The following is a 24,619-nucleotide window of genomic DNA, read 5'->3' on the forward strand; positions in this document are numbered from 1 at the left end:
GGATAATTATTTCAGAGGCCCCTGCTCGTTCAGAGCAGCTAAGTTGTCCATTGCATCAAAGGCAGAAACGTGGACAGTTTCTTCCCAGAGCTGCTGAGTTAAGTGGGTTGCCATTTCTTTAAAGACTGAGGCTCTACTCAATTCTGGTGGAAGGAGCTTTCCTGTGAGTTTCTTACTTGCTTCTTGTGGTCTCATCCTGTCTCCCTGACTTGGGAAGGTCCCTAAACCTCTCTGAGACTCTGTTGTCATCTGTGGACAGTGCAGGGGACTTAGCCTCCTTCCGAAAGAACTGTTGGGAAGATACTGTGGTCCTTCCATACCTTGTCCACTCATTGGCAGGAAATCACTTGATCCAGGGTTAGCAGAGAGGCCGCAGAATGCTGGCCTGCAGGCCCTATGCAACCTGCAGATAGTTTTTCCTTGCCCTAGAGCGCATTAATGACCTCTTGGTTTACCACTGTTTAAAAATCAAGAGGTTTCACAGAGAAATCTGCATTTCTAGCTTCCCCTGGAATATCATAGGCACACGCAGCCCTAGGCCCACCTTCCTGCTTGGCTGTTCTTGGCTGGAGTAAGAAGAGCCTCTCCATCTCCTGTCCCCAGGAGGCAGGGCACATGCTGTCTGGTTATCCCCTGGGCCCAGGACCCCGTAGGCTTCTGAGCTGTATGCACGTCCATACTTCAGTGGGATGAGGTTTAGCAGTCACTGTCATGGTGATGTGATTTACCACACCTGTGAAGGCCTCTTCCTTCCTTGAAACCAGGGTTTAACTCCGGGCCACACAACTGCATTGTGTTTGCCACACTGGGAATTACTCTTCCCACTATAGTCAGGAAACCATAACCGTGGGGAAGTACCAAGAGCAGACCTTTAACCAAAGGTCCAGGAGCCATGGGCTGAGGAGTTTATAGGACAGGAGTATGGAAAAGGCCTTCTTACAAAACTCTCCTAGGGATTGTTGCAAATGCCAAATAGATACAGTGCCTCTAACCCTGAGACCATACTTGGCAGGGCTGGATTTGGGAAGGGGACGGTGGGTGGACTTGTGACTCTGGATATGAAAGGGGTATCTTTGCTGCTATTGGCTTTTGTGTCTCAGTGAGGCCTGGGGGTCTGCAGAGGACTTGGGGCAGGGTGCCATGGTATTAAGAGTGGAAGTGTGGGCCCCTTCTCCCAAACTGAGCAACAGTGGAGGAAAGTGGGCATAAAAATTACAGATTCCTGTTTAAACCTAACCACCCTGTGCCTTGGTGTCCTCTCACCTGTAATAGGGGATAAGAGACCTGGGGAAGCCCCTTGCAGGGCTTGCCCTGCTGGCCTGGGGGAAGCCGGACTTCTCTACAACACGGCTTCTTTCCTAGAGCCTTCTGTCCTCTGTCAGGGCAGGTCTTTGTTTCATCCCCTCGTCTTGTCCCTCCACTTCCCGGGCTTAAGCATTGTTTCTCCCCACCCCCACCATATATTTGCATTTCTGAAGAGGAATTGTAAAAACCTGGGGATTTCTCATGGAGCTATAGCAGGCCAGTCCCCAGATTGGAGAGGTCATCAAGAAGCTGAAGGGCTTGCCTTCCTGGTCCCCACCCCCAGGAGTGTCTCATGGGTCAGCAGTTGGCACATTTTTTTTTTTTTAAAGATTTTATTTATTTATTTGACAGAGATCAAAAGTAGGCAGAGAGGCAGGCAGAGAGGAGGAAGCAGGCTCCCTGCTGAGCAGAGAGCCTGATGTGGGGCTCTATCCCAGGACCCTGAGATCACGACCGGAGCTGAAGGCAGAGGCTTAACCCACTGAGCCACCCAGGCGCTCCAGCAGTTGGCACATTTTCCTATAATTAATGAAAGCACGTTCCATCTCCTCATGCTAGACTGAACTGCCAGAGACAAGGTCTGTCTGGTTCACCGTCTTCTCTGCAGTCGCTGTCACTAGCCAGTAAGTGCTTATTTGGGGGAGTTAAGGAAGGAACATCCTGAGGTGGTAGTGGTGAGTGTCGGGGATCCCCCCCGGGGGCCAGAGGTTACAGCTCTGCTTCCTTAGAAATGGCTCTGTTATTTGAGAATCTGAAAAAAGCATCACAGAAAGAGGGAGAGTAGATATTTTTACCTCCGGCTTTCCCCGCCATCATCGAGGTGTGGTCATTTGGACCTATTTTATCCAGGTGTGGTGCACTCTTGGGATGGCTAAGAGATTTTTTTTTTTTTTTAATAATTTTTTTAAGCTTTCCTTTAATTATGTCTGAACTGAATTTATAATGGTGCTGGATTCTAATTAGGTGTTTTTTTTTTTTTAAGATTTTATTTATTTATTTGACAGACAGAGATCACAAGTAGGCAGAGAGGCTGGCAGGGTCGGGGAGGGCGTGGAAGCAGGCTCCCTGAAGAGCAGACAGCCCGATGTGGGGCTTGATCCCAGGACCCTGAGATCATGACCTGAGCCGAAGGCAGGGGCTTTAACCCACTGAGCCACCCAGGCACCCCTTTTTTTTTTTTTAAGATTTTATTTGTTTATTTGACAGCGCAGTCAGGCCGAGAATGGGGGGAAGCAGGCTCCTCGCTCAGCAGAGAGCCTGTTGTGGGGCTTGATCCCAGGACCCTGGGATCATGACCTGAGCCGAAGGCAGAGGCTTTAACCAACTGAGCCACCCAGGCCCCCTGGTTAAGGGATTTTTGAGGATAGTTTAGAAACATTCTCTGAGGCCCCAGGGGTCCTGACATCCAAGAGATCCTAAGACCAAGTGAGTCCGTGGCTGTGATTGTCTCCAGGCAGCGGGCCCTGCAGATCATTCCAGTGCTTCCCAGACAGGTCAGCTTTTTGCTGATAGCGAGGCAGGTGGAGCTGCTGCCCTTTCCGTGGTCCTTCTCTTCCCTGGGTGGTGGAGGGAGCCCCAGAGACCCCATTTGTCTTCACCTCCCAGGAGACGAGTGCCCGTGTAACTAGGCCCCCCCTTTCTCCTCCTTCTACCGCAGGCTGGATCCTTATTGACCGGTGTGGGAAGCACTTTGGTACGATACTCAACTACCTTCGTGATGGGGCGGTCCCCTTGCCCGAGAGCCGTCGGGAGATTGAGGAGCTGCTGGCAGAAGCCAAGTACTACCTGGTCCAGGGCCTGGTGGAAGAATGCCAGGCAGCCTTACAAGTAGGTATCACCCTTTTTCCCCATACAATGGGGAGGTACCAGGCCCACTTGATTTCCTCATTTTCCTTCTCCACGAAATGGGGGCAGTTCTTCCTCACTGAGATGTGAGAGTTCACAAATAACCCAAGAGCCAAGAGCTTCTCTCTGCTTTGGTCAGTGACTCCTTAGAGGCTTCCCTGTAATGCTTAGGCCACCTAACTACCCTCTGGCTTTTAGTTGCCGTCGCGTTGGCTCATCTCCCATGTACATTGAAACCCTTCAGTATGGGGTATAAAACCTAATCCGTTTTCTGGATGCATCTCAGGACTTATTCTCATCCCATCATCCTTGTTTCAAGTCTTATGTAATCTTTGCAGACTCAGACACCCCTCACTTCTCAGCAGGATCATTGGGATCAAGTCTGGTGATAGCAGAATCCCTATAAAAGTAAAGTGCTGCTGGACATAGCCCGCAGCCAACAGCCATTTATTTATAAAGCAAAGTTCCAACATGGCCTGGACTCGTAAGAGTCCTTTTTGGTCTTCATGGGAATTGAGTACCTCAGGCCACATGTTTGGCTGGCCCTCCACTGGAGCAGCACCGTTACTGCCTAGCTCCTTGAGGAACTGTTATTTCCGCATACCACCTCTACCCTGAAAGTCTGAAGTCGTAAATCTGACTGTATGCTATAGCCTTTACTTTAGTATTTTTATTTCCTTTTTGTTTGTTGAAGTAATGTATGTACATCATACTTTTCTGCTCTGTTATTCTTTTTTTGTTTGTTTGTTTAAGATTATATTTGTTTATTTGGGGATTTGGGGGGGGTGGTGAGGGCGAGGGAGACTCTCAAGCAGACTCCACACCGAGTGTAAAGCCCAACGTGGGCTCGATCTTTCATCCCTGAGATCATGATCTGAGTTGAAACCAAGAAGTGGACACTTACCCGACTAAGCCATCCAGGCGTCCCTCTTCTGTCAATTCTTTCAACAGTTGTTTACTTTCATATTTCTTATACTCCTGTTTGTTGACATTTCAGTTTTCAACATTATGCTCTGGTGTATAGAAAATAAAAATTTAGCTCATGCAGTACCACCAGCCCAATCACTACCAAATGTGTACACATGTTCTTTCTCTTCTTTTCCCAATATAGTGTTTACCACAGCTTTGGTTAAGTCAGTATTCAGAGTTGACACTGTGATGTCTTAATATTGTTAGCAGTGAAAATTTTCTTCATTGTGCAGCTTTTCATTTTGCTAGAGTTAGTGATTGTCTCATTGTTTTTGTATGCTTAGTTTTCTTAAGTGCATAGCCCGAATTTATCCCTAAGTGGTCAGAAAGGGCAATCTCTTCCTGGTGTGTTCAGACACACCAGTGCATCTTTGTCTCTTTGTGTTAGAAACAAGCTCTCTTGGGTTCCCATTCTGTAGTTTCTGTTAGTTTAAGATTGAACGTCCAGGCCTGACCTCCTCTCAGCTTCTGTTGCTTTTATCTTCCTGTTCTACTTCTCAGAGGTTTTCTTTAGTTTTATCTTTTCAACCCTTCTTTTGAACTTTTCATTTCTGCTATCCTATTTCTAATTTCCAAGAGGCTTTTCATGTTCTCTGAGTGTTCTTTTTTATATAGAACACTGCTCTTGTTTCATAGGATTCAGTATCTGCTCTCCACTGTCTTGAAGTTTTCTTTCTGCTGCCCTTGTCTTGACGCATTCCACTTTCCTCTTTATTTTGGTTTCAGTCTCATGTTGAAAGGCTTTCCACATATAATCTGATAATCTTTGGTCTTTTAAAATTTAAGACTAAGGTTCTGAAAAGCTGTATGTGTGTGGGTGAGCCTTGTTGTCCATTGGGCTTTAGTGGTAGATGATAAGTCAGTGGGAACCCCCAGTGTCAGAATCTGTAAGCCTTTTCCTTGGACAGATCAGATTCCTGTGGAGGAATCCTCCACTCTCTTGCCTGGTAGGGATAAGCCTGACTGACTGCCTTTTGGGATCTGAATAGGAGAAGGGGCTGGTTGCTGCCCCCCCCCCCATTTATAGTATGTGGACCATTCACTGAATTCCCCTCTTTTCAGAAGAGCAGCTCAGTCCTGTCATCATCTGTACAAACCACTCTAGGAAAGCAGACCTTTCTTCTGCCAGGGAAAGGGGATCCACGTGGCAGGGTCAGCTCTCAGTGGTACTTCTGCCAACTGGCTAGCAGTCCTCTGCCCTTGCCCTCTGCCAGCCAGCCTTCAGAACTGTTCTTTGAAAACCTCCAGGATTCTTTCCCACCTTTGGACCTAAGTTGTGGCATTCTCTTTCCCCTCAGTTATCCGTCATCTTCCCGGTCTGAGATTTTTGACGTCTTTGTCTGTAGACCTCATTTCTCCCATTTTTTTTTTTTAAAGATTTTATTTATTTATTTGCCATAGAGAGAGAGATCACAAGTAGGCAGAGAGACAGGGAGAAGCAGGCTCCCCGCTGAGCAGAGAACCCCATGTGGGGCTTGATCCCAGGACCCTGGGACCATGACCCGAGCCGAAGACAGAGGCTTAACCCACTGAACCACCCAGGTGCCCCTCATTTCTCCCATTTTTTTTCTCCTTATAGGCGCAGACTTTTTAAGTTCTTCTATAGTTGTTACAGTGGGGTGCGTCGATCCAATCATATTTCATCTGCCATTTTTAGAGTTTATTTGTAAGTGACTCCCTTGGCTCGGGAAGTGTATCATCGTTGTTAGGGTTTACTGAGTGCCCCGGCCAAAGAACCTGACTCTTGGCCCTCCCTTCCCCGAAATCACTGGTGGTAAGAGTCGTCCTCTCTTCCCAGTGCTGGCGGCCCCATCTTCCCTCGCCAGAACTCTGTCTTTGCCTGGCAGGTCAGCTTAAATAACCCGATGCTGGCCGATGCAGGCCTCCTAGACTGAAAGCATATTTTGTTCCAGCAGAACAAAGATACTTACGAGCCTTTCTGCAAAGTTCCTGTCATCACCTCATCCAAGGAAGAGCAGAAACTTATAGCGACTTCAAATAAGGTATGTTGGAGGCATCCTGTGGCCTTTCTTTCACTACCCAAATGATGAATAAGGCTTGAAATAGAAACCTGTCTCAGTGCCCGAGCAAAGCCCGAGCAGGGATAAAGAATGGAACCGCAGTTCATCTTGTGTTGACCCCCCGCCCCCAGCCGTGGGTCCCGTAGTCTCCCTCTGCACCCCCGCCCGCCCCCTCCCGCAGTCTGCCAGCTATGCCCAGCCGCCCCCTTGATGTGGTGGCAGGGCCCAGCCCTGTGGGAAGCCCACAGCACCTCCACCCCAAGTGACTCTTCCCTTTCTTTTTCATAACCACGCTCAGCCAGCCGTGAAGCTGCTCTACAACCGAAGTAACAACAAATACTCATATACCAGGTAAGGTGGCGGCGGGACGGGCCACCATGTTTGCTGGGAGAGCCTCGCTCACACGGGCCAGGCCTGGCCCCCTCTTCTCCTGCAGGGAGGACGGCCCTCCCCTGCTCAAGGATGCCCAGGGACACAGATGAGATTGAATTCACACTACCACGAAGGGTGCCCTTTTAAAGTATACAGTTCAGTGGGTTTTAGGGTGTTTACAGAGTTGTTCAGTCATTATCACGTGCCTCCTTGATGAGCATTTTCATCCCCTCCAAAGAAACCCATCAGCAGTCATTCTTCGTTCCCCTCCAGTGCCTGCCCCCTTGCCCCTGACTGGCTTCCTTCACTTAGCATCATGTTGTCAGGGTTCATCCTCATTGGGGCGTGTGTGTTAATACCTTGTCTCCTTTTAGGACTGAGTCAGACGCCAGCGTGTGGCTCTTCTCTGCCTTTGTTGATCTGTTGGTCAGTGGAGGCACAGTCAGGGTTTCCGCCTGGGGGCCATTGCTATGAACATCCGTATGCACATTTATTTACAGTAAAAATGAAGGCTTTTATTTCTCTGGGGGGTACCTAGGAGTGGAATTTCTAGGTGCATTGGTAACTCTAGGTTTAGTCATTAGACCTGCCTAGCTGTTTACGCAAAGCAGCTGCACCATTTTACATTCCCACCAGCAATATATACAGGTTTCTAGAATGTTTTCTGGCTCAGGACCATGTGGTTTCAGCTGTAGTGGGTTTAATGAGGTTCCTCAAGACCCAAGAATGGACCCAAGATGAAAAGTCTCCCTTGGGCATTTGCATTCTCTTAGTCCTGGGGCTCGCAGGGCTCCCTCCATGCTCTGACCTGGTGCCTGTGCCCACAGGCCCCGAGTCGCTCCCAGTTCTTCCCCGGCCACAGCACGGTGGCTGTCCCAGCCTGGGGTGTGGAGACACTCACCCGCAGTCAGGACCAACCGGCGCTCACCTGCTCAAATGCTCTTTTGCAGCAATTCTGACGACAATATGTTGAAAAACATTGAGCTCTTTGATAAGCTCTCTCTGCGCTTTAATGGAAGGGTCCTGTTCATAAAGGACGTCATTGGGGACGAAATCTGCTGCTGGTCCTTTTACGGGCAGGGCCGCAAGATTGCCGAGGTCTGCTGCACCTCCATCGTCTACGCCACTGAGAAGAAGCAGACCAAGGTAAGACCTCAGGGCACGGGCTCTGGGTGGCTAGTCTGCAGTGTGTACTGGAACCGTTCCCCTTTCCCCTGGAGCAAAACAAACGTAAAGATGGACAGGCTTTAAAAATGCTTTCCTTAGGGGCAGCTGGGTGGCTCAGTGGGTTAAAGCCTCTTCCTTCGGTTCAGGTCATGATCCCGGGGTCCTGGGATTGAGCCCTGCATCGGGCTCTCTGCTCAGCAGGGAGCCCGCTTCCCCCTCTCTCTCTGCCTACTTGGGATCTCTGTCTGTCAAATAAATAAAATCTTTTTTAAAAAAAAGAAAATGCTTTCCTTGAAACCTGTTTGCTCACTGTGAAAATACTCATCATCTTCGGGACCCCAGAGACAGTCACGTGTAGGTCTTGGAGAAACAAAATGGCATTTTCCTTTTTTTTTTTTTTTTTTTTTTTTTTTTTGGCATTTTCCTTTTTGACTGTTACCAAACAGGGATAGTCATACTGCATGCGCCTCACTGTCTTTGCCATAAATGCTGATTCAGAGCAGTGCCTGGCTGGCTTTGTCAGTGGAGTGTGCACCTCCTGACCTCTGGGTTGCGAGTTCTAGTCCCATGGTGGGTGTAGAGGTAACTTAAAAATAAAACCTTAAAGGAAAAAAAATCGGGGCGTCTGGATGGCTCAGTTGTTAAGCATCTGCCTTTGGCTTAGGTCCTGATCCCAGGGTCCTGGGATTGAGCCCTGCTTCAGGCTCCCTGCTCTGTGAGAAGCCTGCATCTCCCTCTCCCACTTCCCCTGCTTCTGTTCCCTCTCTTGCTGTGTCTCTGTCAAATAAATAAGTAAAGTTAAAAAAAGAAATGTGGATTCAGATGTATCCTCATACCACTGTCACCGTGCCACTTGCATTATCTCCTGTCAGTGACGGGACCCAGCCTGTGCTGTTCCTTACCCTCCACATACCACCATTTCCCACCAGGATGGTGCCATCCCATCTCAATCATCAGAGGAATCATTCTTCCTTTAAGAGCTTGACCTTGGCTTTCTAGTCATGACCTACAGCTGAACTGTCATCTCTCTGCCCTCCTCTGACCCACTGACCTAGAGTGGTCCTCCACCCTCACAGGCCTGCTGGGCATTCCTTAGCTCCCAGGCTGTTGACTTCCTTCTGAGCACAAGACTTCCTGACAGATCTGGACTCTGGATGTACTTCTGTATCATCTTCAAACCAACAGGCTTGACCTCTGTCTCTGTGCCATTCTGCGAAGCAAGATCATACCCCAGGGTGCTGTTGGAGATCTGATCTGCTCTTAATTGAACTTCACTCCCTTCAGGTCTTCTGCTGGCTTGACCTTCTTAGGCCATGCAACTGGGTTTTCTTCCTTTTTTTAGAAAAAATCCTATGATACACTGTCACTTCCTCCGAACCTTACTGAGGGAACTCTGATGACCTGGGACATGTGAAGGGTCTGCTGGGTGGGTTTTCACGCACAGATCTGTAGACCACTGGTCAGCCTTCCATCATCACTGTGGCTCCAGGAGCACACAGTTGTCTGGGATTCTAGAACTGGCCTCAGAAGAAAAACCAAATGAGCAAAAATGAGACCACAAAGTAGAAACCAGAGTCCTGAACATTTTTTTAAAAGACTTAAAACATTTTATCATTGGTATTTAGAATATATTCCAAAAGATATATATTGTTTTAAGAGAGCCAAGAAGGGAAAAACTGTAAGGTTCCTTTTTCTTTCAAAGGTCACGGGGAGACCAGAATTGCTTGCTTCCCTTTACCACATTAGCAAGATGCACATCTCTGTTCTGTGAACTTTTGGCGGGCTGCAAATTCCACCTGTAACTAGCTTCCCCATCTTGTCAGTTTGGTTTTATATACATGGGTTGCCTTTGTCCTTGGATATTAACAGGATAATCGTCTTATTGATTAAACTTTAAAATACTGGTGTTACATTTTCAAGTTTAACTGGGAGCAAAGGATTCAGAGACCATGAAGTTGATCCCAACCATTTGTAGATGAGCCCCCCCCAGGTCCCAGAGCAAGCCTGTGCTTGTGTTTTTGAAACTGGTGAGAGGCAGGGCCCAGGGTGGCAGGCCAGGGCCACTAGCCACAGCTCCCTTTGTTCTGTGCTGCTTCTTGCTCTGGGGGAAGCATGTGACTGGCTTTCCAAGGGGGTGCATGTCACGGGATGGCTGCCCTCACTGGAGCAAGTGGCTTCTTCTGGCTCACAGGAGCCGACACCTGTGTTCTGTTGTGTCAGGTAACTGGGCAGATGTTCCTGTTAGGGTTTTTTTTTGTATCGCTTTCTTGCTACAGCATTCCAGGTGCTCTGCTAATTCTTTTAATCATTTAGCTGTCTTCTGTCAGTTAAGCTGGACAGGTTATGGCTTGCCGAAACTAAGGCTTAAGTAGATATGTAATACACGTGTTGTCTATTTGGTCCTTGATTCTGACTCACCAGGGACTCAGTGATTATAGAGCACAGAACCACAGCCTTTACTGGTCTGTTTTTCTGTTTCTCTTCGGATTGTATCACTTCTGTTGCTCTGTCTTTAGGTCCCTGGACTCGCCTATCATCTCCACGGAGCTGTTGAACCCTGCCAGTGAATTGGGGTTTTTTGTTTTTTTGTTGCTCTTGGTTACTGTTTTCAGCTGGACAGTTTTCATTTCCTTCTTCAATGTTATGTCTCCTTGCTGAGACTTCCTGTGTTCGCATTTGCTTTAAAAAAGTTGGCCCTTGGGACGCCTGGGTGGCTCAGTTGGTTGGACGACTGCCTTCGGCTCAGGGCGTGATCCTGGAGTCCCGGGATCGAGTCCCACATCAGGCTCCCAGCTCCATGGGGAGTCTGCTTCGCTCTCTGACCTTCTCCTCGCTCATGCGCTCTCTCACTGTCTCTCTCTCTCTCAAATAAATAAATAAATAAAATCTTTAAAAAAAAAAAAAAAAGTTGGCCCTTCCTTATCGTGACTTTTTTTTTTTTAATAATAGCTGCTTTCAAGTCTCTGTTGGATGATTCCAACATCTCGTATCATCTTGAACTTGGCAGTGGTATCTGCTGATTATGTTTTCCCTCAGGAGTTGAGATTTTTCTGGTCCTTGATTATGCCAGGAACTTTGGAATTCTATCCTGGATATTCTGAATGTTATAGGGCTCTAGGTCCTGTTTAAATCCTAATGAAGACGTTGGTTTTTTTGTTTTGTTTTGTTGTAGCATGCAGCTGACCCAGCTGGGTTCAGGCCAGAAGTTCCAACCAGTCATGGGTCACAGTGCCAATGACAGCCCAGGTTTCAAAGCCTTGACATTGGGGCTGCACTGTGGGCGGGGCTGTGTCCGGGGCAGCACTCTATCTTATGGCTTAGTTCTGTGTGGGTTGTTGAGGGACAGGTTGGCAGCTGAGCTCAAGGCCAGGAGTTCAAGAGGCAGCTGTTCCAAAGCACCCGTCCTTCGCCATCTTTTGGTGCTTCCTGCTTCCCTGGGACTCCCCTTTTCAGTTATCTGGCCAGAAAGTGGGCTTCAGGTCCCCGATCTGCCACGCACTACCTATGGCTTGACCTGTGCCCGAGCCCAGCGGCCTGAAGAAGAGAGACAAAAACACAAGGGATCCGCTCCACCCTGATGAGACCACAGCTGTCCTCATCAGAAAGGAATGTTCCCCTTCAGAGTTTTGACTCCACCAAGCTCTGGCCGTTGCAGCCACAGGATTTTGGGGGAGCGGGTGTGCAAGAGAATAGAGAAAAGAAAAAAGAGTAAACCCGGGAACACTCTCTAGGTGTTGGGAGACTCCAGTGCACCCCCTGGAGTTCTCTGTGCCCATGCTTATTCTGGGGTTGCAGGCTACACTGACCTCCCTCTAGGCAGTAAACTCTTGCTGGGTCGGTGTTATTCCAAACCCTGGCCTTTCTCCCATTCCCTCTACCATGATTTACGACTCTCAGTCCTCAGCCGCTGCACACTTGCTGTCCTGGTTTTGTGGCCTTGGTGGGAAGGACAGAGGAGAGCATGCTGCCTCCATTTCTCTGGGAGCCTCAGAATCCTGCCCTTGAAAGCAAAGTCTCTACTCTGAGTCAGGTGCCCGGGGCCTACTTGGGCAGCCTTCCTCCAGTTCCCAGTGCCTTGACCCCAAAGGGCAGGCGGCAGACACAGAGCTTTACGAAGCAGGAGGGGTCATGTTCTTTTCAGCTGGTCTGTGTTCAAAAAAATGGGTGTGGAGCAGCTCCAAGGGTGCAGATCTGTCATTATTAGAAACCTGTTGGAAATGACCTAATTGGTTAATTGCATTGTTACATTGTTGGGGAAAGCCTTCCATAGCAGGGAAGACCAAGTTAGGGGAAAGCAAAAGGTGAGAGGAGTGTGTGATGGGCCACCTTTTGTGCATTTTAAAGTATGGGAATATGGGGCGCCTGGGTGGCTCAGTGGGTTAAGCCTGCTTCCCCCTCTCCCCGCCTGCCTCTCTGCCTACTTGTGATCTCTCTCGCTCTGTCAAATATTTTTTAAAAGATTTTATTTATTTATTTGACAGAGTGAGAGAGATTACAAGTAGGCAGAGAGGCAGAGAGAGAGAGGGGGAAGCAGGTTCCCCGCTGAGCAGAGAGCCCGATGCGGGGCTCGATCCCAGGATCCTGACATGACCTGAGCTGAAGGCAGACGCTTAACCCACTGAGCCACCCAGGCACCCCAATAAATAAAATCTTTAAAAAAAAAGCGCATGGGAATATAGAGGTGTACGATCCTATATTTACATGCACTGTATCCTTTTTGTTACCTGTGTAAGCACCATGCATAAGGACTGTCTATTGAAAATAAAAGCTACCGTAAAACTAGTAACTGGTCTTAGAAGGAATCCCAGGGGCCTGAGCTGGCGGCTCTGCCGGAAGTAGCAGGTGGCAGCGGCGGTGGGCAGTGTGTGATGCTAACGACCCTGACTTGCGTGTTGTGGGAATGCAGGTGGAGTTCCCAGAGGCCCGGATTTATGAGGAGACCCTCAATATTCTGTTGTACGAGGCCCAGGATGGCCGAGGACCTGACAATGCGCTCCTGGAGGCCACCGGCGGGGCAGCGGGCCGCTCGCACCACCTGGATGAGGATGAAGAGCGGGAGCGGGAGCGGATCGAGCGTGTGCGGCGGATCCACATCAAGCGCCCAGACGACCGGGCCCACCTGCACCAGTGAGCTGGCCGACCGTCCCCGCCTCCTCCCTGCTCTTCCTCCCTCCCCCCCCCCCCCCGCTCTTCACTCCGATTCCTGCGGACTCCTGGGCACCGTCCACGTTCCCTGCAGTCCGGAGATCCGTTTCTGTAACAAGCCAGATGATTATTTTGATACTTCTCGACTGGGTGACTGTCTCTCCCCAGGTGAATGCACCCCTGTTCTCGAGCAAGCTATGTCCCTTTCATGGGGATCTGAGAATCCTTGGAGCCAGGCTCTCTCGGCTGTCGGAGAAAAGTATGAATGGGTATGAAGTGGACATGAGCAATTTTGTTTGCAGTATTTATTTTGGTGGGTGCTGATTCCCTGTTTGGGCTTTGGGGCAGCATTCCATCGGGGCTCAGTCTGGCCGCCCTGAGAGGGACCCTGCAGTTGGTGGCCACCACAGGTTTCCCTGAGCTCCCTATTTCAGAACCCTCCGGGCCGGCATGCTGGCTGCATTGCCCTGCATTAGACCGGGCTGTCTCTGGGTCTCTGCTAGAAGTCGGTTCTGCCCTCGGTTTCGCCCCTGTGGTACCGGCAGATGATTGCAGTTTGTGGCAAAGATAGGACCGATGGGCTTTGTGCCTTTGACTGTTCGAGTGTAGCTCTCCGTTCCCAGCACTGTTGGAGGGGCAGGCCTGTCAGGACCCCACACACCTGGCTAAGGGCAGAGCTGGCCCCGGCAAAAAATGCACGGCTCTGTTCCTGGCTCCTTCCCCACCTCCTGCCCCTTCCACTTGTCCCCCTTGTTGACCAACTCCGTCCTCGAGGGCCGCATGGCCTGGTTGTGGACGGAGCTCACATACATCCTGGGCTCCTCGGCCTTCTTCTTCCCTGTTAAGCTGGGCTTCCTGTCTCAAGTAGAAGTGCTGCCCTTTGCTTAGAAAGGGGACATGGCCTGGCCTCTGTCCCCCGGCCTGGCATCCAGGCAGGGAGCCCGTTCACACCAGCAGTCTTGGGGCAGCTCGCCTGCTGTACGTAGCCCTCCCCCGGAGATCCCCTCTGTTTCTTTGCCTCGGAGTTTTACACAGTGTGGAGTGGCCACAGCGAGAGAGTTGGAGGATGTGTAGCTCCTCTGGGGTCCAGTTAAGTGTTTATGTTCGTGTTTAAGGGACGTGTGCGACTGTAGATGGGAATGTGTTTGTGTGGAGTGCAGGGGGCCTGCGCTGGAGCCCGGCTGTCCGCATGGTGCTTATGGAGGACGGATGTTCTCGGTTACCTACCTCCCAGCCTCCGCGCCTGTGAAGGGACAGAAGTGAGTGGTGACTGATGTGGCTGGTCACGACTAGACTAGGTAGACTAGTTGCAAGGAGATGTGAACGTGTGTTAGGTGATGGATGGGATTTGTCTGCTCTTCAAGGGAAATGTTACTGTTTTATACCAAAGGTATTAACATGGGCAGCCTTCGACACAGTGTATTCCAAAAAACAAGTTTCTATTTTGAAATGGTTTTTACAGCTTAGGCTTTGTACATACTGCCCTTCTTGGGACAGTGGTATGCCTTTATTTTGTATTGAGCAACAAAGCCTCCAATAAAACTTTAAAACAATCTTGACTGAACCTAAAAAATCATGTATGGGGGTCGAGGCCTTTTAAACTGTTGTGTGGGGAACTTTCTATTAGGCCATTAGGGTTTTATTAAGTGCTGGGGGGTGGGGCTTAAATACTGTTTCGTAAATATTTTATATACTGTTTGAGTTTTAAACACCAACCCTGACGTTTGGGTTGAACTTTTTTAGAAAGTTGAAGTGAATGTCAGTTGCGATGTTTTATGTAGGAATGGAAAAGCCATCATATGAATTTTTTAACTCTTTCTGTGAGGAGTAAGTTTGTGGAACAATCGGATGCGTTTGTGCTTCTACCCCGTGTGAGCTGACGTTTCTGGCAGTCTTTACACTTGTCCTTAACTTTGTACTTGTAATTTTGAGTCTTTGCTTTCCTGGGATCAGAACAGGTTCCTGAAACATTCCGCGGTGAATGAGAACACCGTTAGCTTGCATAGCCAGGAGCTGACAGCAAGTGTTGGCTGGTCCAAGCTCTGTTAGCAAATGGATTCCACGAGGAACTGATTTTTATGCTAGCATGTGGGGCAAACAAAGGCCCATATTTATACTTAAGAACCATCTAAGTAAAACACTGGCCTGAGATTTGGTAAAGAGTTAAGTTTTATTACACTGTAAGAGCTTACAATTGAAGTAGAACAGCTTTTTCAAAGGTGGCCTTGTTTGTGGTGACTGGGGGGCTGTGCCCAAGACAATCCTGGAATAGCCTCTTGTTGCCCCCACCCTGAACCCTCAGATGAGCAGCCTGGCCGAGGTGCAGGGACCCCACGCTCTGGGTAGGTGGGCTCCCCTGCCCCTCACCTCCAACAGCTGCTCAAGACCCACGTGGCAGCAGCTCAGCCCTCCTCGGCAGCTGGGCTCCTCCCAGTGTGACGGTAGCACGCCTCTGTGTCACTGACTTTCCTTTTTGTGCTATAAAAAAATGCTATAAACGTTAGAAGTAGTCACTGTATGTTGTACAAGCATTCGTGGACATGTAAAATAAAAGTTACATAATGCTTCTGTTTAAATGTTTTCTGGGTCTTTTCAGAAACACCCAGCACAATCCCGGCAGTGTGGTGGGGTTCACAGCAAAGAGGGCAAGGCCTCTGTCCTCCATTCATTCTGCTTTATCACCTGAAGTCGCCAGGGAGAGCCCGGCAGGGTCACTGTTCTGTTCGCTGAGACCCTGCTGGAAGTCTTAGGTGGAAAGCAGAGTGCGTCCACTGGGGTTGCTGCTGTGTTAACACGAGGGAGGGGGGCCGGGACAGGGGAGACAGAAACACACTTAAGGCCGTGACATTTCTGCTACGGCTCCCCATCTGGAACCCAAAGCACCTAAGTTCCATTTAGTTAAAGCAAAATTCAAAACATGCAGCTTTATCAAATTACAAGGACTCCCTCTCAGACCATGTGTGTATATATACTCCTCCATGGTCCCTCAGGGGCAGCTTGACAAAGGTAGAGGATCTGCTGCACCCTTTAATGACACTTTCAAGTGCCCATCGAGGGAAGGACCTGGTAGGGACACTGCAACCCATCCGTGCAGGTGACCTGAGGTTGGGCCGCTGAAGAGCACCTTTCCCTTTAGTGCCCCAGGGCTGCTGAGAACTGGGAGGTGGATGGATGCCACTCAGTTCCTTCAGAGCTGCTCCTCTGCCTGGAACCTCGGGGACCTGTTTCCTTGAAGGTGTAGCTCCCTGGACAGCCTCCTGCTTCCTGGGTGCTTTCCTCAGCCGGAGCAGAGACGGCCCCGGGAGCGGTCAGGAGGACTTGGCATGGACCGACACCTCGGGAGAGCACCCACAGTTAGGTTAGAGACCCTTCACGCCCCAGTGGTGGGCAGTGGCAGTGTGGACGAGCTTCAAGAAGCCGACCCCACCTGCCGCTGAGACAGAGGGCATTTAGAAAAGGACCCACAGGCTGCCTAGCAGCTTCAGCCCCAGCCAGTCAGGCGCCGAGCTGGGTGATGCCCAAGGCCGAATCCTTACAGGTCACACCCCTAAGATGGCATGTAAGCTGAAAAGGCTGAAATGATACTTCAAAGATTTTTAACGTCTCCCTGAAGGAGTTCAGGGTCAGTTATTTTAGGAAAACCTTTTGGGTACTACTTACCCCACAAAGACAGTTTTAAAGTTGTGGGGATGCAAATATAAGTATGTACGAGACACCCCATATATTGACAGACTTTTGGCTCATACATTTGTATCAGATGAGAATACAGCATGCACCTACAAAATACCTCAGGTTTTAATCTGTCATTTCCTAGCAAGATGGGATCACACTAAGCCCTGTGTACCACTTGCCAGTGAAAGCTATGGGGATGCCTAGCTTAGCACCCTGAGACTGATGGGGAAGACTAAGCACTGAGCACCCAGCCTGGACTTCACCAGACAGCAGTCAGCTCTGCTTTTCAGACCCAACATGGCTCCCATGGCAAAGAGCAGGCCACAGCCCGCACTAGTCCCATTACAGCGTCCAGGGCCAAGACTCTGGCACCCGTATTTCTAGAAGCTTGCCAGGAGAGTCCAAGTCGGGAGACACCACAAAGCCTCAGCCTTCGCCCTCCAGTGAAAAGTTGCCTTTGACGTTTAAAACTGAGAAGGACTTAACATCACCATCCTGTTCACTAACAACTAGAAATGGGAGGTAAGCTTGCTTTCTTCAAACCCTTTCGTTCCCTGTGTGAATGTGTGCCTCGGGCATCAGTACCACCTGTTTTGATGTAGAATCAGGAATAGAGGGAGACATGAAAAGTCAAGAGGAGGGCTGAAAATGGCCACATTTCAATCTGCGTTCTCAGGTAAAACTCACCTCCCGCCACAGCCACTCACCACGGTTAACTGGCCATTTTTATCTTTATAGATTTGTTCTTCCGGCCCTGTATCAAAAACGATCGTGCCTTTTTTTCCAGGGCTGATATAAAACTGTAAACTGAAAACACACCAAAGTAATGAATCACTGACGTTCAAGAAATTCACTTATGGGGGGCTTCGAGATCAAATTCTCATTTGTATTAATACAGAGTTTTACTGCATATTTGAGTCCTCAAAAGACAACCATTGCCACAGCCAGGAAACCTACCCCTTGTTTCTGTGACTATTTCCAGATCAACTTAGCATGTTTAGTTCTTCAGGGGGCCCATCACGGGCTGGCCAGGGCTCCTGTCGGGGAAGCGCTCCCCATTCTCTCTCTCCCTCTTGCACGGAGGAATTTGCCCATCAGCCTACAGGGGCTTGAGACCCACTAAGAGCAGCAGCATTGTGGGGTGGAGGGGTGCAGGCTGCCTGTAGGAGATTTGGGAGTCTCCGGGATTCAGCCTCAGGGACCCCCACACTGTCCCTGACCATCCCGCTGACACGGGCCTGCTGCTCAACCACCTTGTGCCCTTGTAACAGAAAACATGGTGGCGCCTTCAGACTTGAAAAAGACTCAGGTAAGAGCACCCTCTGTGCCAAATATTTTTTCTCTATGCCCTAAAGAAATGTTCTCCCAGGCCACTCATCCATGGTAAGCAGCCTGCCAGGCTGTGGTCCACGGTGCTCAGACAACAGGCCTCAACCAGGGGAAGGTGCAGCTGTCACCTGTCCTGGCCCAGAGGTCCACCTTTCACTGGCTGACAGCTTCCCCCAGGGACGGAAGGCCCTCCTTGGAGAACCGGGCCATCAGCCCCCAGGTCGCCTTGGAGAACAAGGGATGGCTGAAGAAACACCTACCTTCCCTGAGCGACATTCACAACGTTCCCCCTCTTTGCCAGCATGACAAGCTTGGTGACCGCTTCAAAAACGTGCTCACACTGTAAGATGGCATCGCCCTGAGGCGGAGAGGACACGGTGGTTTCAGAAGCAATGGCTTCAAAGAAAAATACGCTTCCCCACAGAGGCTTCCCGGTGGGCAGCTCAGTGTGGCAGGGTCTCTCTCCCCGGGCAGACACTGGTGGCCGTCGCTTACCTTTTGCTTGTGGTCCTCTGGTGAGACGTGAATGACCAAGATGCCATCACTGAGGCTACTAGTAGAGACACCTGAGGACAGACTCCTGAGTTAGGGACCTGGAACTGGACAACTTGACATTCACGCAGAAAGAAGAAGCGGTGTACCTGGGGGCACCCCCACCCCACCCTCTGTCCCTCCTTGCTGGGCCCCAGAAGGTGAAGGGCACACCCCAGCGGTCAGCATTGCTAGGAGGCTGTGAAGGGCTGCACTCGGGCTACAACACAGGTCCTCGGAGAAGGTGACTGTCGTCCAACCTGGATACTTGGGGGAAGGGGCGGCCGCTGACATTTATGCCAGAAGAAAACACACAGGCCAGGCCCGGGCAGCCAGCCCCAAGCTTTCTGGGCACCCTACACTTCTGTCTTCCAGTAGAACGTGTCTTCCTTACTGGTGTGTCCCCGTCCCGTTCCCCTCCGCCTGGGGAGCTAAGTCAATCCAGGGAACCGTCTGAAGACAGCTGGCTGCTTACCTCTGAGGACTGAGTATTCTATTTTCTGCTTGATTTTGGCAAGCTCCACCACATAAGCTGCCTTCTGAGTCAGGAGGAGTTGGCGCGGCCGGGCCTTGAAGCCTTTCCTGTCATACTTGATGACCGGGATACCATACTGCAAGGAAGGCAAGGTGACTCCGTAGGGGGACAGGGCAGGGGACAGAGTTCCTTATTCCTCCAGACTGTGCTAAGACCAGTTACTTGAAGCACTCGGAGAGAGAGAGACACACAGACTGGTTATTACCACACAGTGTTTCCCACCATTGACTCCTTCGGCCTCTCACTATCCCCACCATCCCCACTCACAGAAGGACAGAGGCGGCAAGAGCTTCAGGAACTTGCCCAGATGGCACACAGCTAAGTTACGATGTCCATGCTGACACCCTGCCATATTGCTTCCAATAGGAGACATTCAGTGATGAAGTTCATGGCTGCACTGCACTCAGTTTCACAGAAACCAAACCCATGGGGCACCTGGGTGATTTAACCAGTTGAGTGTCTGCCTTCGGCTCAGGTCATGATCCTAGGGTCCTGGGATCGAGTCCCACACTGGGCTCCCTGTTGGGCGGGGAGTCCGCTTCTCCCTCTCCCACTACCCCATGCTCGTGCTCATGTTCTCTCAAAATCTTTTTAAAAGGAAAGAAAACCAAACCCAGTTTCTAGGATGACATAAGGACCTAGAGGTCACATGGGCCCCACAATTTCATTAATGCCCAGAGCATAACAGTGGAGAGCCCAGCCCACCCACACACACCCCTGCATTTCAACAGGTTTTCCAGACACTTCATACAGAAAACAAACCCCGTTAAGGGAATCCTGCCAGACCCAAGGACCCACGTTTCCATACCTGGATTTTCTCATTGCTAATGAGTTGAAGCACTTTGGGATTAATGTCTCCTTCATCTGGGGAGGGAACCAGAACACAGCAAATCATCACCAAATACCATCTTCGTACCAAAGCCACTGGCATCTGCTGGGTTTATGCCCCTCTGTGACCAGGACCTCAGCTGTGGTTAGGACATGCTACAGAGTCAGGCATCTTCTTTCGAGCCTTAAAATAGGAGAAGCGAGTGCACAGATGGAAAAACGTACTTACCGATCCGGCTGTCGGCAAAGGGCTGGCTTAGGACTTCTGCATAACCTTCTTTCTTTCCCCTGAAGAGTTCACTCATAACCACCTTTTGCTGCATCTGGTGATACAGAATTGGAAGGACAAAGTAGTAGCCGCAAGGATCCTTGCGACAGAGGCTCCTTAGGTCCATGGGATGGCTTACTTTCCTTGATAGGCTGCAGGAGCCTCGGCCTCCTTTGGCACAGAAATCACAACACATTCCAGGCTTTGGCCAAAATGCCGTAAAAATTATACTGGCAGAGACCGGAGTGGCCACCTAAGGCCAGTCTCATGCATGCTCTTCCTAGAAGTGGGACTTTCAGGATTTCAGAGAGCAGGTCCTTCCACCTAGATCCGAGATCCGCAAACTACAACCCAAGGGCCAAACCCAGCCTGCTGCCCAATTTTTTAACTTTTTAGGGGTGGGGGGTTTGTGTGTTTTAGCAGCATGGCTCTGCCATCCTTTCATGCTGTCCGGGCAGGGTAGACTGACTGGAAAAGCACTAAAGGGTCCTGCAGACTCCAAGATGTTACCCTCTAGGGCTTTACAGAAAAAGTCCACTGACCTGTGGGTAAGCATGAACTTCTCTGCAGCAGAAAAGGGGTCCTGCATTCTGAGCAGCTTAGGGGACTATCTGGGTCAGGTTCCCATGGCAACACCATGAGCCACATTACTCCTAACAGCTGCCCTTGAACCAGGGCTCTGCATCAAGTGGCCTAGGTGTGTTTAATCCTCAACACACGTATGAGGCACGGGCCCAGTGCGCCCCTTGGCTCCCAGATGAGATGGTGGGCAGGCGCCAGCCCTAGCCCCTCCCCAACCCGGTCACCTGCCCGCGCCCCCACCCCACCCACCCCCCAGCCCCTACCAGCGCTTTCCTCTCCTCTGTGATCCCGCAACAGTACTTCCGGACCAGGTTCCTTGTGCACATTTTCCTGAGCAGGTCGGACGCCTGTGTGGAGAACACATGTCTGTCTCACCCACCCCGCTCACACCCTGTTCTTGGGCTGTGGCCACCAAGACAGATGCTCTGAAAGCACAGTTGAATCCAGTCTCATGTAAAGTACAGCAGTAGGGAGGCCTGGGTGGCTCAGTCGGTTGAGTGGTGGCTGCCTTCGGTTCAGGGTCCTGGGATCGAGCCCCGTGTCGGGTTCCCCACGGTGGAAAGCCTGCTTCTCCCTCTCCCTCTGCCTGCCACTCCCCATGCTTATGCTCTTTGTCAAATAAATAAAAATCTTTATTAAAAATAAGTACAGCATTAGTATTTTAAACTCCAAGAAAGCAGCTCATTTGCCAATCTTGCACTACTTTTTCACTCTTGCTAAGCTACTGGTTATTTTGGTTTTTTTTTTTTTTACTTTGAAGATTTTATTTATTTATTTGACAGACACAGTGAGAGAGGGAATACAAGCCAGAAGAGTGGGAGAGGGAAAAGCACACTCTCCGCTGAGCAGGGAGCCCGATGTGGGGCTCCATCCCAGGACCCTGGGATTATGACCTGAGCCGAAGGTAGATGCTTAATGGCTGAGGCACCCAGGTGCCCCAAACTACTGGTTCTTAAATTTGAATGTGTTTGAGTCATCTAAGGACCTAGCAGAAGAGAAAAGGACTCTCGGAGATGCTCAGTAGACCCAGGCTGGGACCCAGGATCTTACAGTGTCCCCCATTGTGCTCTAGACAGAGGGTCTCAGAACCCACTTTTGAGAAATACTTTCCTCCGTGACAGTTATTAGAAGTTATTGGGAAGGCTACAACAGGATAGGAACTATCCACAAGAGCTCTGTGCAAACAGACCTCTGTTGGCTTTAGAGTATGAATTTGGAGGAGTGACATTTCTTGTGTAAAAGCCTTGCAAAAAGAAGTGCTTTGCTAAGGCGACCCTTTCCAGCCAAGGAGGGTGCACAAAGACAGCAAAAGCTTAGCCCATCAGTGCCCGAGTCACTTGCAACAGGAGTCCCCATTTGGTCCTCACATTTTCCAAGATGCCAGGAGGCCTCAGCCAGCTCTTGTCCAAGACATTCTTTGGGACATGATACCGAAGTTTCAAGATGTAATTCTTCCGCACGAACACGATAAACTCCTCATTGTCCGGGCAGAGGGCTTTGTTTCGGTTGATGAATCCCTTTATGAACCTAAAGAGGCAAGCGTTTTGTTAGCTTTCTGGCCAATTTCTGTGCCAAGACTCTCTCCACCTGTTTGATTTCAAAGGAGGCCAAAATGGCAGAGATTGCCTTGGTCACCAAGGAAGGTGACGGTCACATAGCCCATAGGTCAGGTCTGCCCCAGAGACACCCACACCATGTTTGGTTTTGTCCTGAGCAGTGTGAATTAGTTGTGGACATCAACTGACACCAGAAGGCAGCTGAGCTCCTGGTTTTTGAACTGAGAGAAACTAACTAGCAAGTGAAACTAACAAGTGAATTGTGATCACTGTCAGATTGGGAGCTCGGAGGAAAGAAGTGGAGCTGAATCCCTAAGGCCTGGCATTCTGGGGGGGAAGCTCAGTTTTCTGCACAAAGCCCAAGAATTCAACCAAGACCCACGGTCACCTTCTGGAGAGAACTCACTTCCTTACGGTCCGCACAGCCCACCTTCTCCTACTGGCCGCCTTCCGAGCCAGGGCCCCACGCCAGTGCGCCTCCAGTCTGATGGCTGAAAGAGTTCACTGCTGGCATTAGAAGGTGAGCACAATCAAGTTTAAATACAAAAGGCTTTTTTTTTTCCCCCTCAGAACCGCTCACCCCCTCCCCCAAACATCTGGATGCCCACCTCTGCCCTGGGCCAGCCCCACCCCCTGACCCCCAAGACGGAAAGTTGCGGAGTGTTGCCAGTTTCTATCTGAGGGTGCTCAGGCCACTGAACCAGGACGACCGAGCAGCTCCAGCCGTATGGGAGGCTTCAAGGAGAGCCCCGAAATTGCACTGAGGGGGTCAGTTTCCCCAGGTCTTGAGGGGTGCACATCAGTCGTGGGGCTGCGTTTGGCTGGTCTCATGTAGTGTGTGCTTTAGTTATCCACGCTTAAAAAGTGACATACATCAATTGGGACACAGAGATTTCTGGCTTGTTTCCCAATTTTTAAATGCTTTTCATATTTTGTTCAGTATTCTGATTTTAAAAAAATGTTTTCTGGGGCACCTGGATGGCCCAGTTGGTTAAGTGTCTGACCCTTGGTTTCAGCTCAGGCCATGATCTCATGGGTCGTGGGATTGAGCCCTGAGTCAGGCTCTGCGCTCAGCACAGAGTCTGCTTGAGATTCTCCCTGTCTCAAATAAACGCATGAATAAAGCTTTTTTAAAAAATGCTTTTAGGGAGCCTGGGTGGCTCAGTGGGTTAAGCCGCTGCCTTCAGCTCAGGTCATGATCTCAGAGTCCTGGGATCGAGTCCCGCATCGGGCTCTCTGCTCAGCAGGGAGCCTGCTTCTCTCTCTCTCTCTCTCTCTCTCTCTCTGCCTGCCTCTCCATCTACTTGTGATCTCTCTGTGTCAAATAAATAAATAAAATCTTTAAAAAAAAAATGCTTTTATTCCAGGTGCCTGGGTGGCTCAGTGGGTTGAGCCGCTGCCTTCGGCTCGGGTCATGATCTCAGGGTCCTGGGATCGAGTCCCGCATCGGGCTCTCTGCTCAGCAGGGGACCTGCTTCCCTTCCTCTCTCTCTGCCTGCCTCTCTGCCTGTTGTGATCTCTCTCTATCAAATAAATAAATAAAATCTTTAAAAAAAATGCTTTTATTCCTCATAGCAGCACTGTTTCTGTTCCAAAAACAAAGGACTATCAACAGAACAGCTGGACTGTGGTATACTCATACAGCACAGGGGTCTGCAAACTACAGCCCTCTGTCTGGACATCTGCTTTTGTAAATAAAGCTTTATTGCCACAGGGCTATGCTCATTTATTTATGTATTGCCAAAATACCTTCCTGCTGCAATGTCAGAACTGAGTAGCCGTGACCGGGACCAGATGACCCACAAGTCTAAAGGACCACCTGGCCTTGAAGAAAAAGTTTGCCAACATTTGATCTCATGCCATCTTATGCAGCTGTGAAAATAAATGACCAAATCTACATAGCGCTGGCTGGTTGAATTTCAGGAACAAAAATGTCCCTAAAAATACAAATGGTATAATTTTATGAACTTCAAAACATGCCAGCCACTAACTACATCGTTTAGTGATGCATCCACCACTAAATGATGATGGTAAAGCTAACCAGAAAAGCAAGGGAAGGATAAAGGCAAAATTTAGGAGAGGGATGCAGGTACGGGGTCAAGAAGGGACGGGAGAGCCACAGGGGACAGGTTCCTGGATACTCCCAGGGTGAGTATCTTTTCAAAAAAATTATTCTTTGGGCACCTGGGTGGCTTCATCGATTAATCGTCTGCTTTCGACTCAGGTCATGATCCCGGGATACTGGGATCGAGCCCCACATCAGGCTCTCTGCTCAGCAGAGAGCCTGCTTCTCCCTCTCCCTCTGCCTGGCACTCCTCCTGCTTGTGCTATTGAATGAATAAATAAAATATTTAAAAATAAAAATATATGATTCTTTAAAAGCGCACGTGCTGGGGATCAAATAAGCCACGTTTGTGAGACCCAAACGGGTCACTATGTTAGAAAGGCCGTTCGTAGAATAAAAACAAGCCATTTTTAAGGACGGACGGACAGG

At 49.9% G+C, this 24,619-nt stretch overlaps 2 protein-coding genes across 3 annotated transcripts in view; one reads left to right on the forward strand and one right to left on the reverse strand.

The window, feature by feature from the left end:
* The window catches only part of KCTD10 (potassium channel tetramerization domain containing 10), a 29,542-nt gene extending 14,142 nt beyond the window's left edge, over positions 1 to 15,400 (forward strand). The window contains exons 3-7 of one of the 2 annotated variants that reach the window (XM_044244091.1): positions 2,963 to 3,132; positions 6,033 to 6,122; positions 6,439 to 6,491; positions 7,463 to 7,658; positions 12,586 to 15,400. In XM_044244091.1, the coding sequence (XP_044100026.1) occupies positions 2,963 to 3,132; positions 6,033 to 6,122; positions 6,439 to 6,491; positions 7,463 to 7,658; positions 12,586 to 12,810 (734 nt within the window). In that variant the 3' untranslated portion in view covers positions 12,811 to 15,400. The remainder of the gene's footprint in view (positions 1 to 2,962; positions 3,133 to 6,032; positions 6,123 to 6,438; positions 6,492 to 7,462; positions 7,659 to 12,585) is intronic. The other variant, XM_044244092.1, reaches the window with a different exon arrangement.
* A 717-nt stretch (positions 15,401 to 16,117) lies between these two features.
* The window catches only part of MYO1H (myosin IH), a 44,898-nt gene continuing 36,396 nt past the window's right edge, over positions 16,118 to 24,619 (reverse strand). The window contains exons 22-31 of the mRNA XM_044241091.1: positions 22,532 to 22,616; positions 21,937 to 22,096; positions 20,833 to 20,916; positions 19,949 to 20,042; positions 19,700 to 19,755; positions 18,832 to 18,967; positions 18,321 to 18,391; positions 18,086 to 18,183; positions 17,204 to 17,303; positions 16,118 to 16,159 (exon numbers count right to left, since the gene is read on the reverse strand). Of these exons, the coding sequence (XP_044097026.1) occupies positions 16,133 to 16,159; positions 17,204 to 17,303; positions 18,086 to 18,183; positions 18,321 to 18,391; positions 18,832 to 18,967; positions 19,700 to 19,755; positions 19,949 to 20,042; positions 20,833 to 20,916; positions 21,937 to 22,096; positions 22,532 to 22,616 (911 nt within the window). The 3' untranslated portion in view covers positions 16,118 to 16,132. The remainder of the gene's footprint in view (positions 16,160 to 17,203; positions 17,304 to 18,085; positions 18,184 to 18,320; positions 18,392 to 18,831; positions 18,968 to 19,699; positions 19,756 to 19,948; positions 20,043 to 20,832; positions 20,917 to 21,936; positions 22,097 to 22,531; positions 22,617 to 24,619) is intronic.

Source organism: Neovison vison, chromosome 3 (assembly GCF_020171115.1).
Source record: "Neovison vison isolate M4711 chromosome 3, ASM_NN_V1, whole genome shotgun sequence".
Classification (NCBI taxonomy): Eukaryota; Metazoa; Chordata; class Mammalia; order Carnivora; family Mustelidae; genus Neogale; species Neogale vison.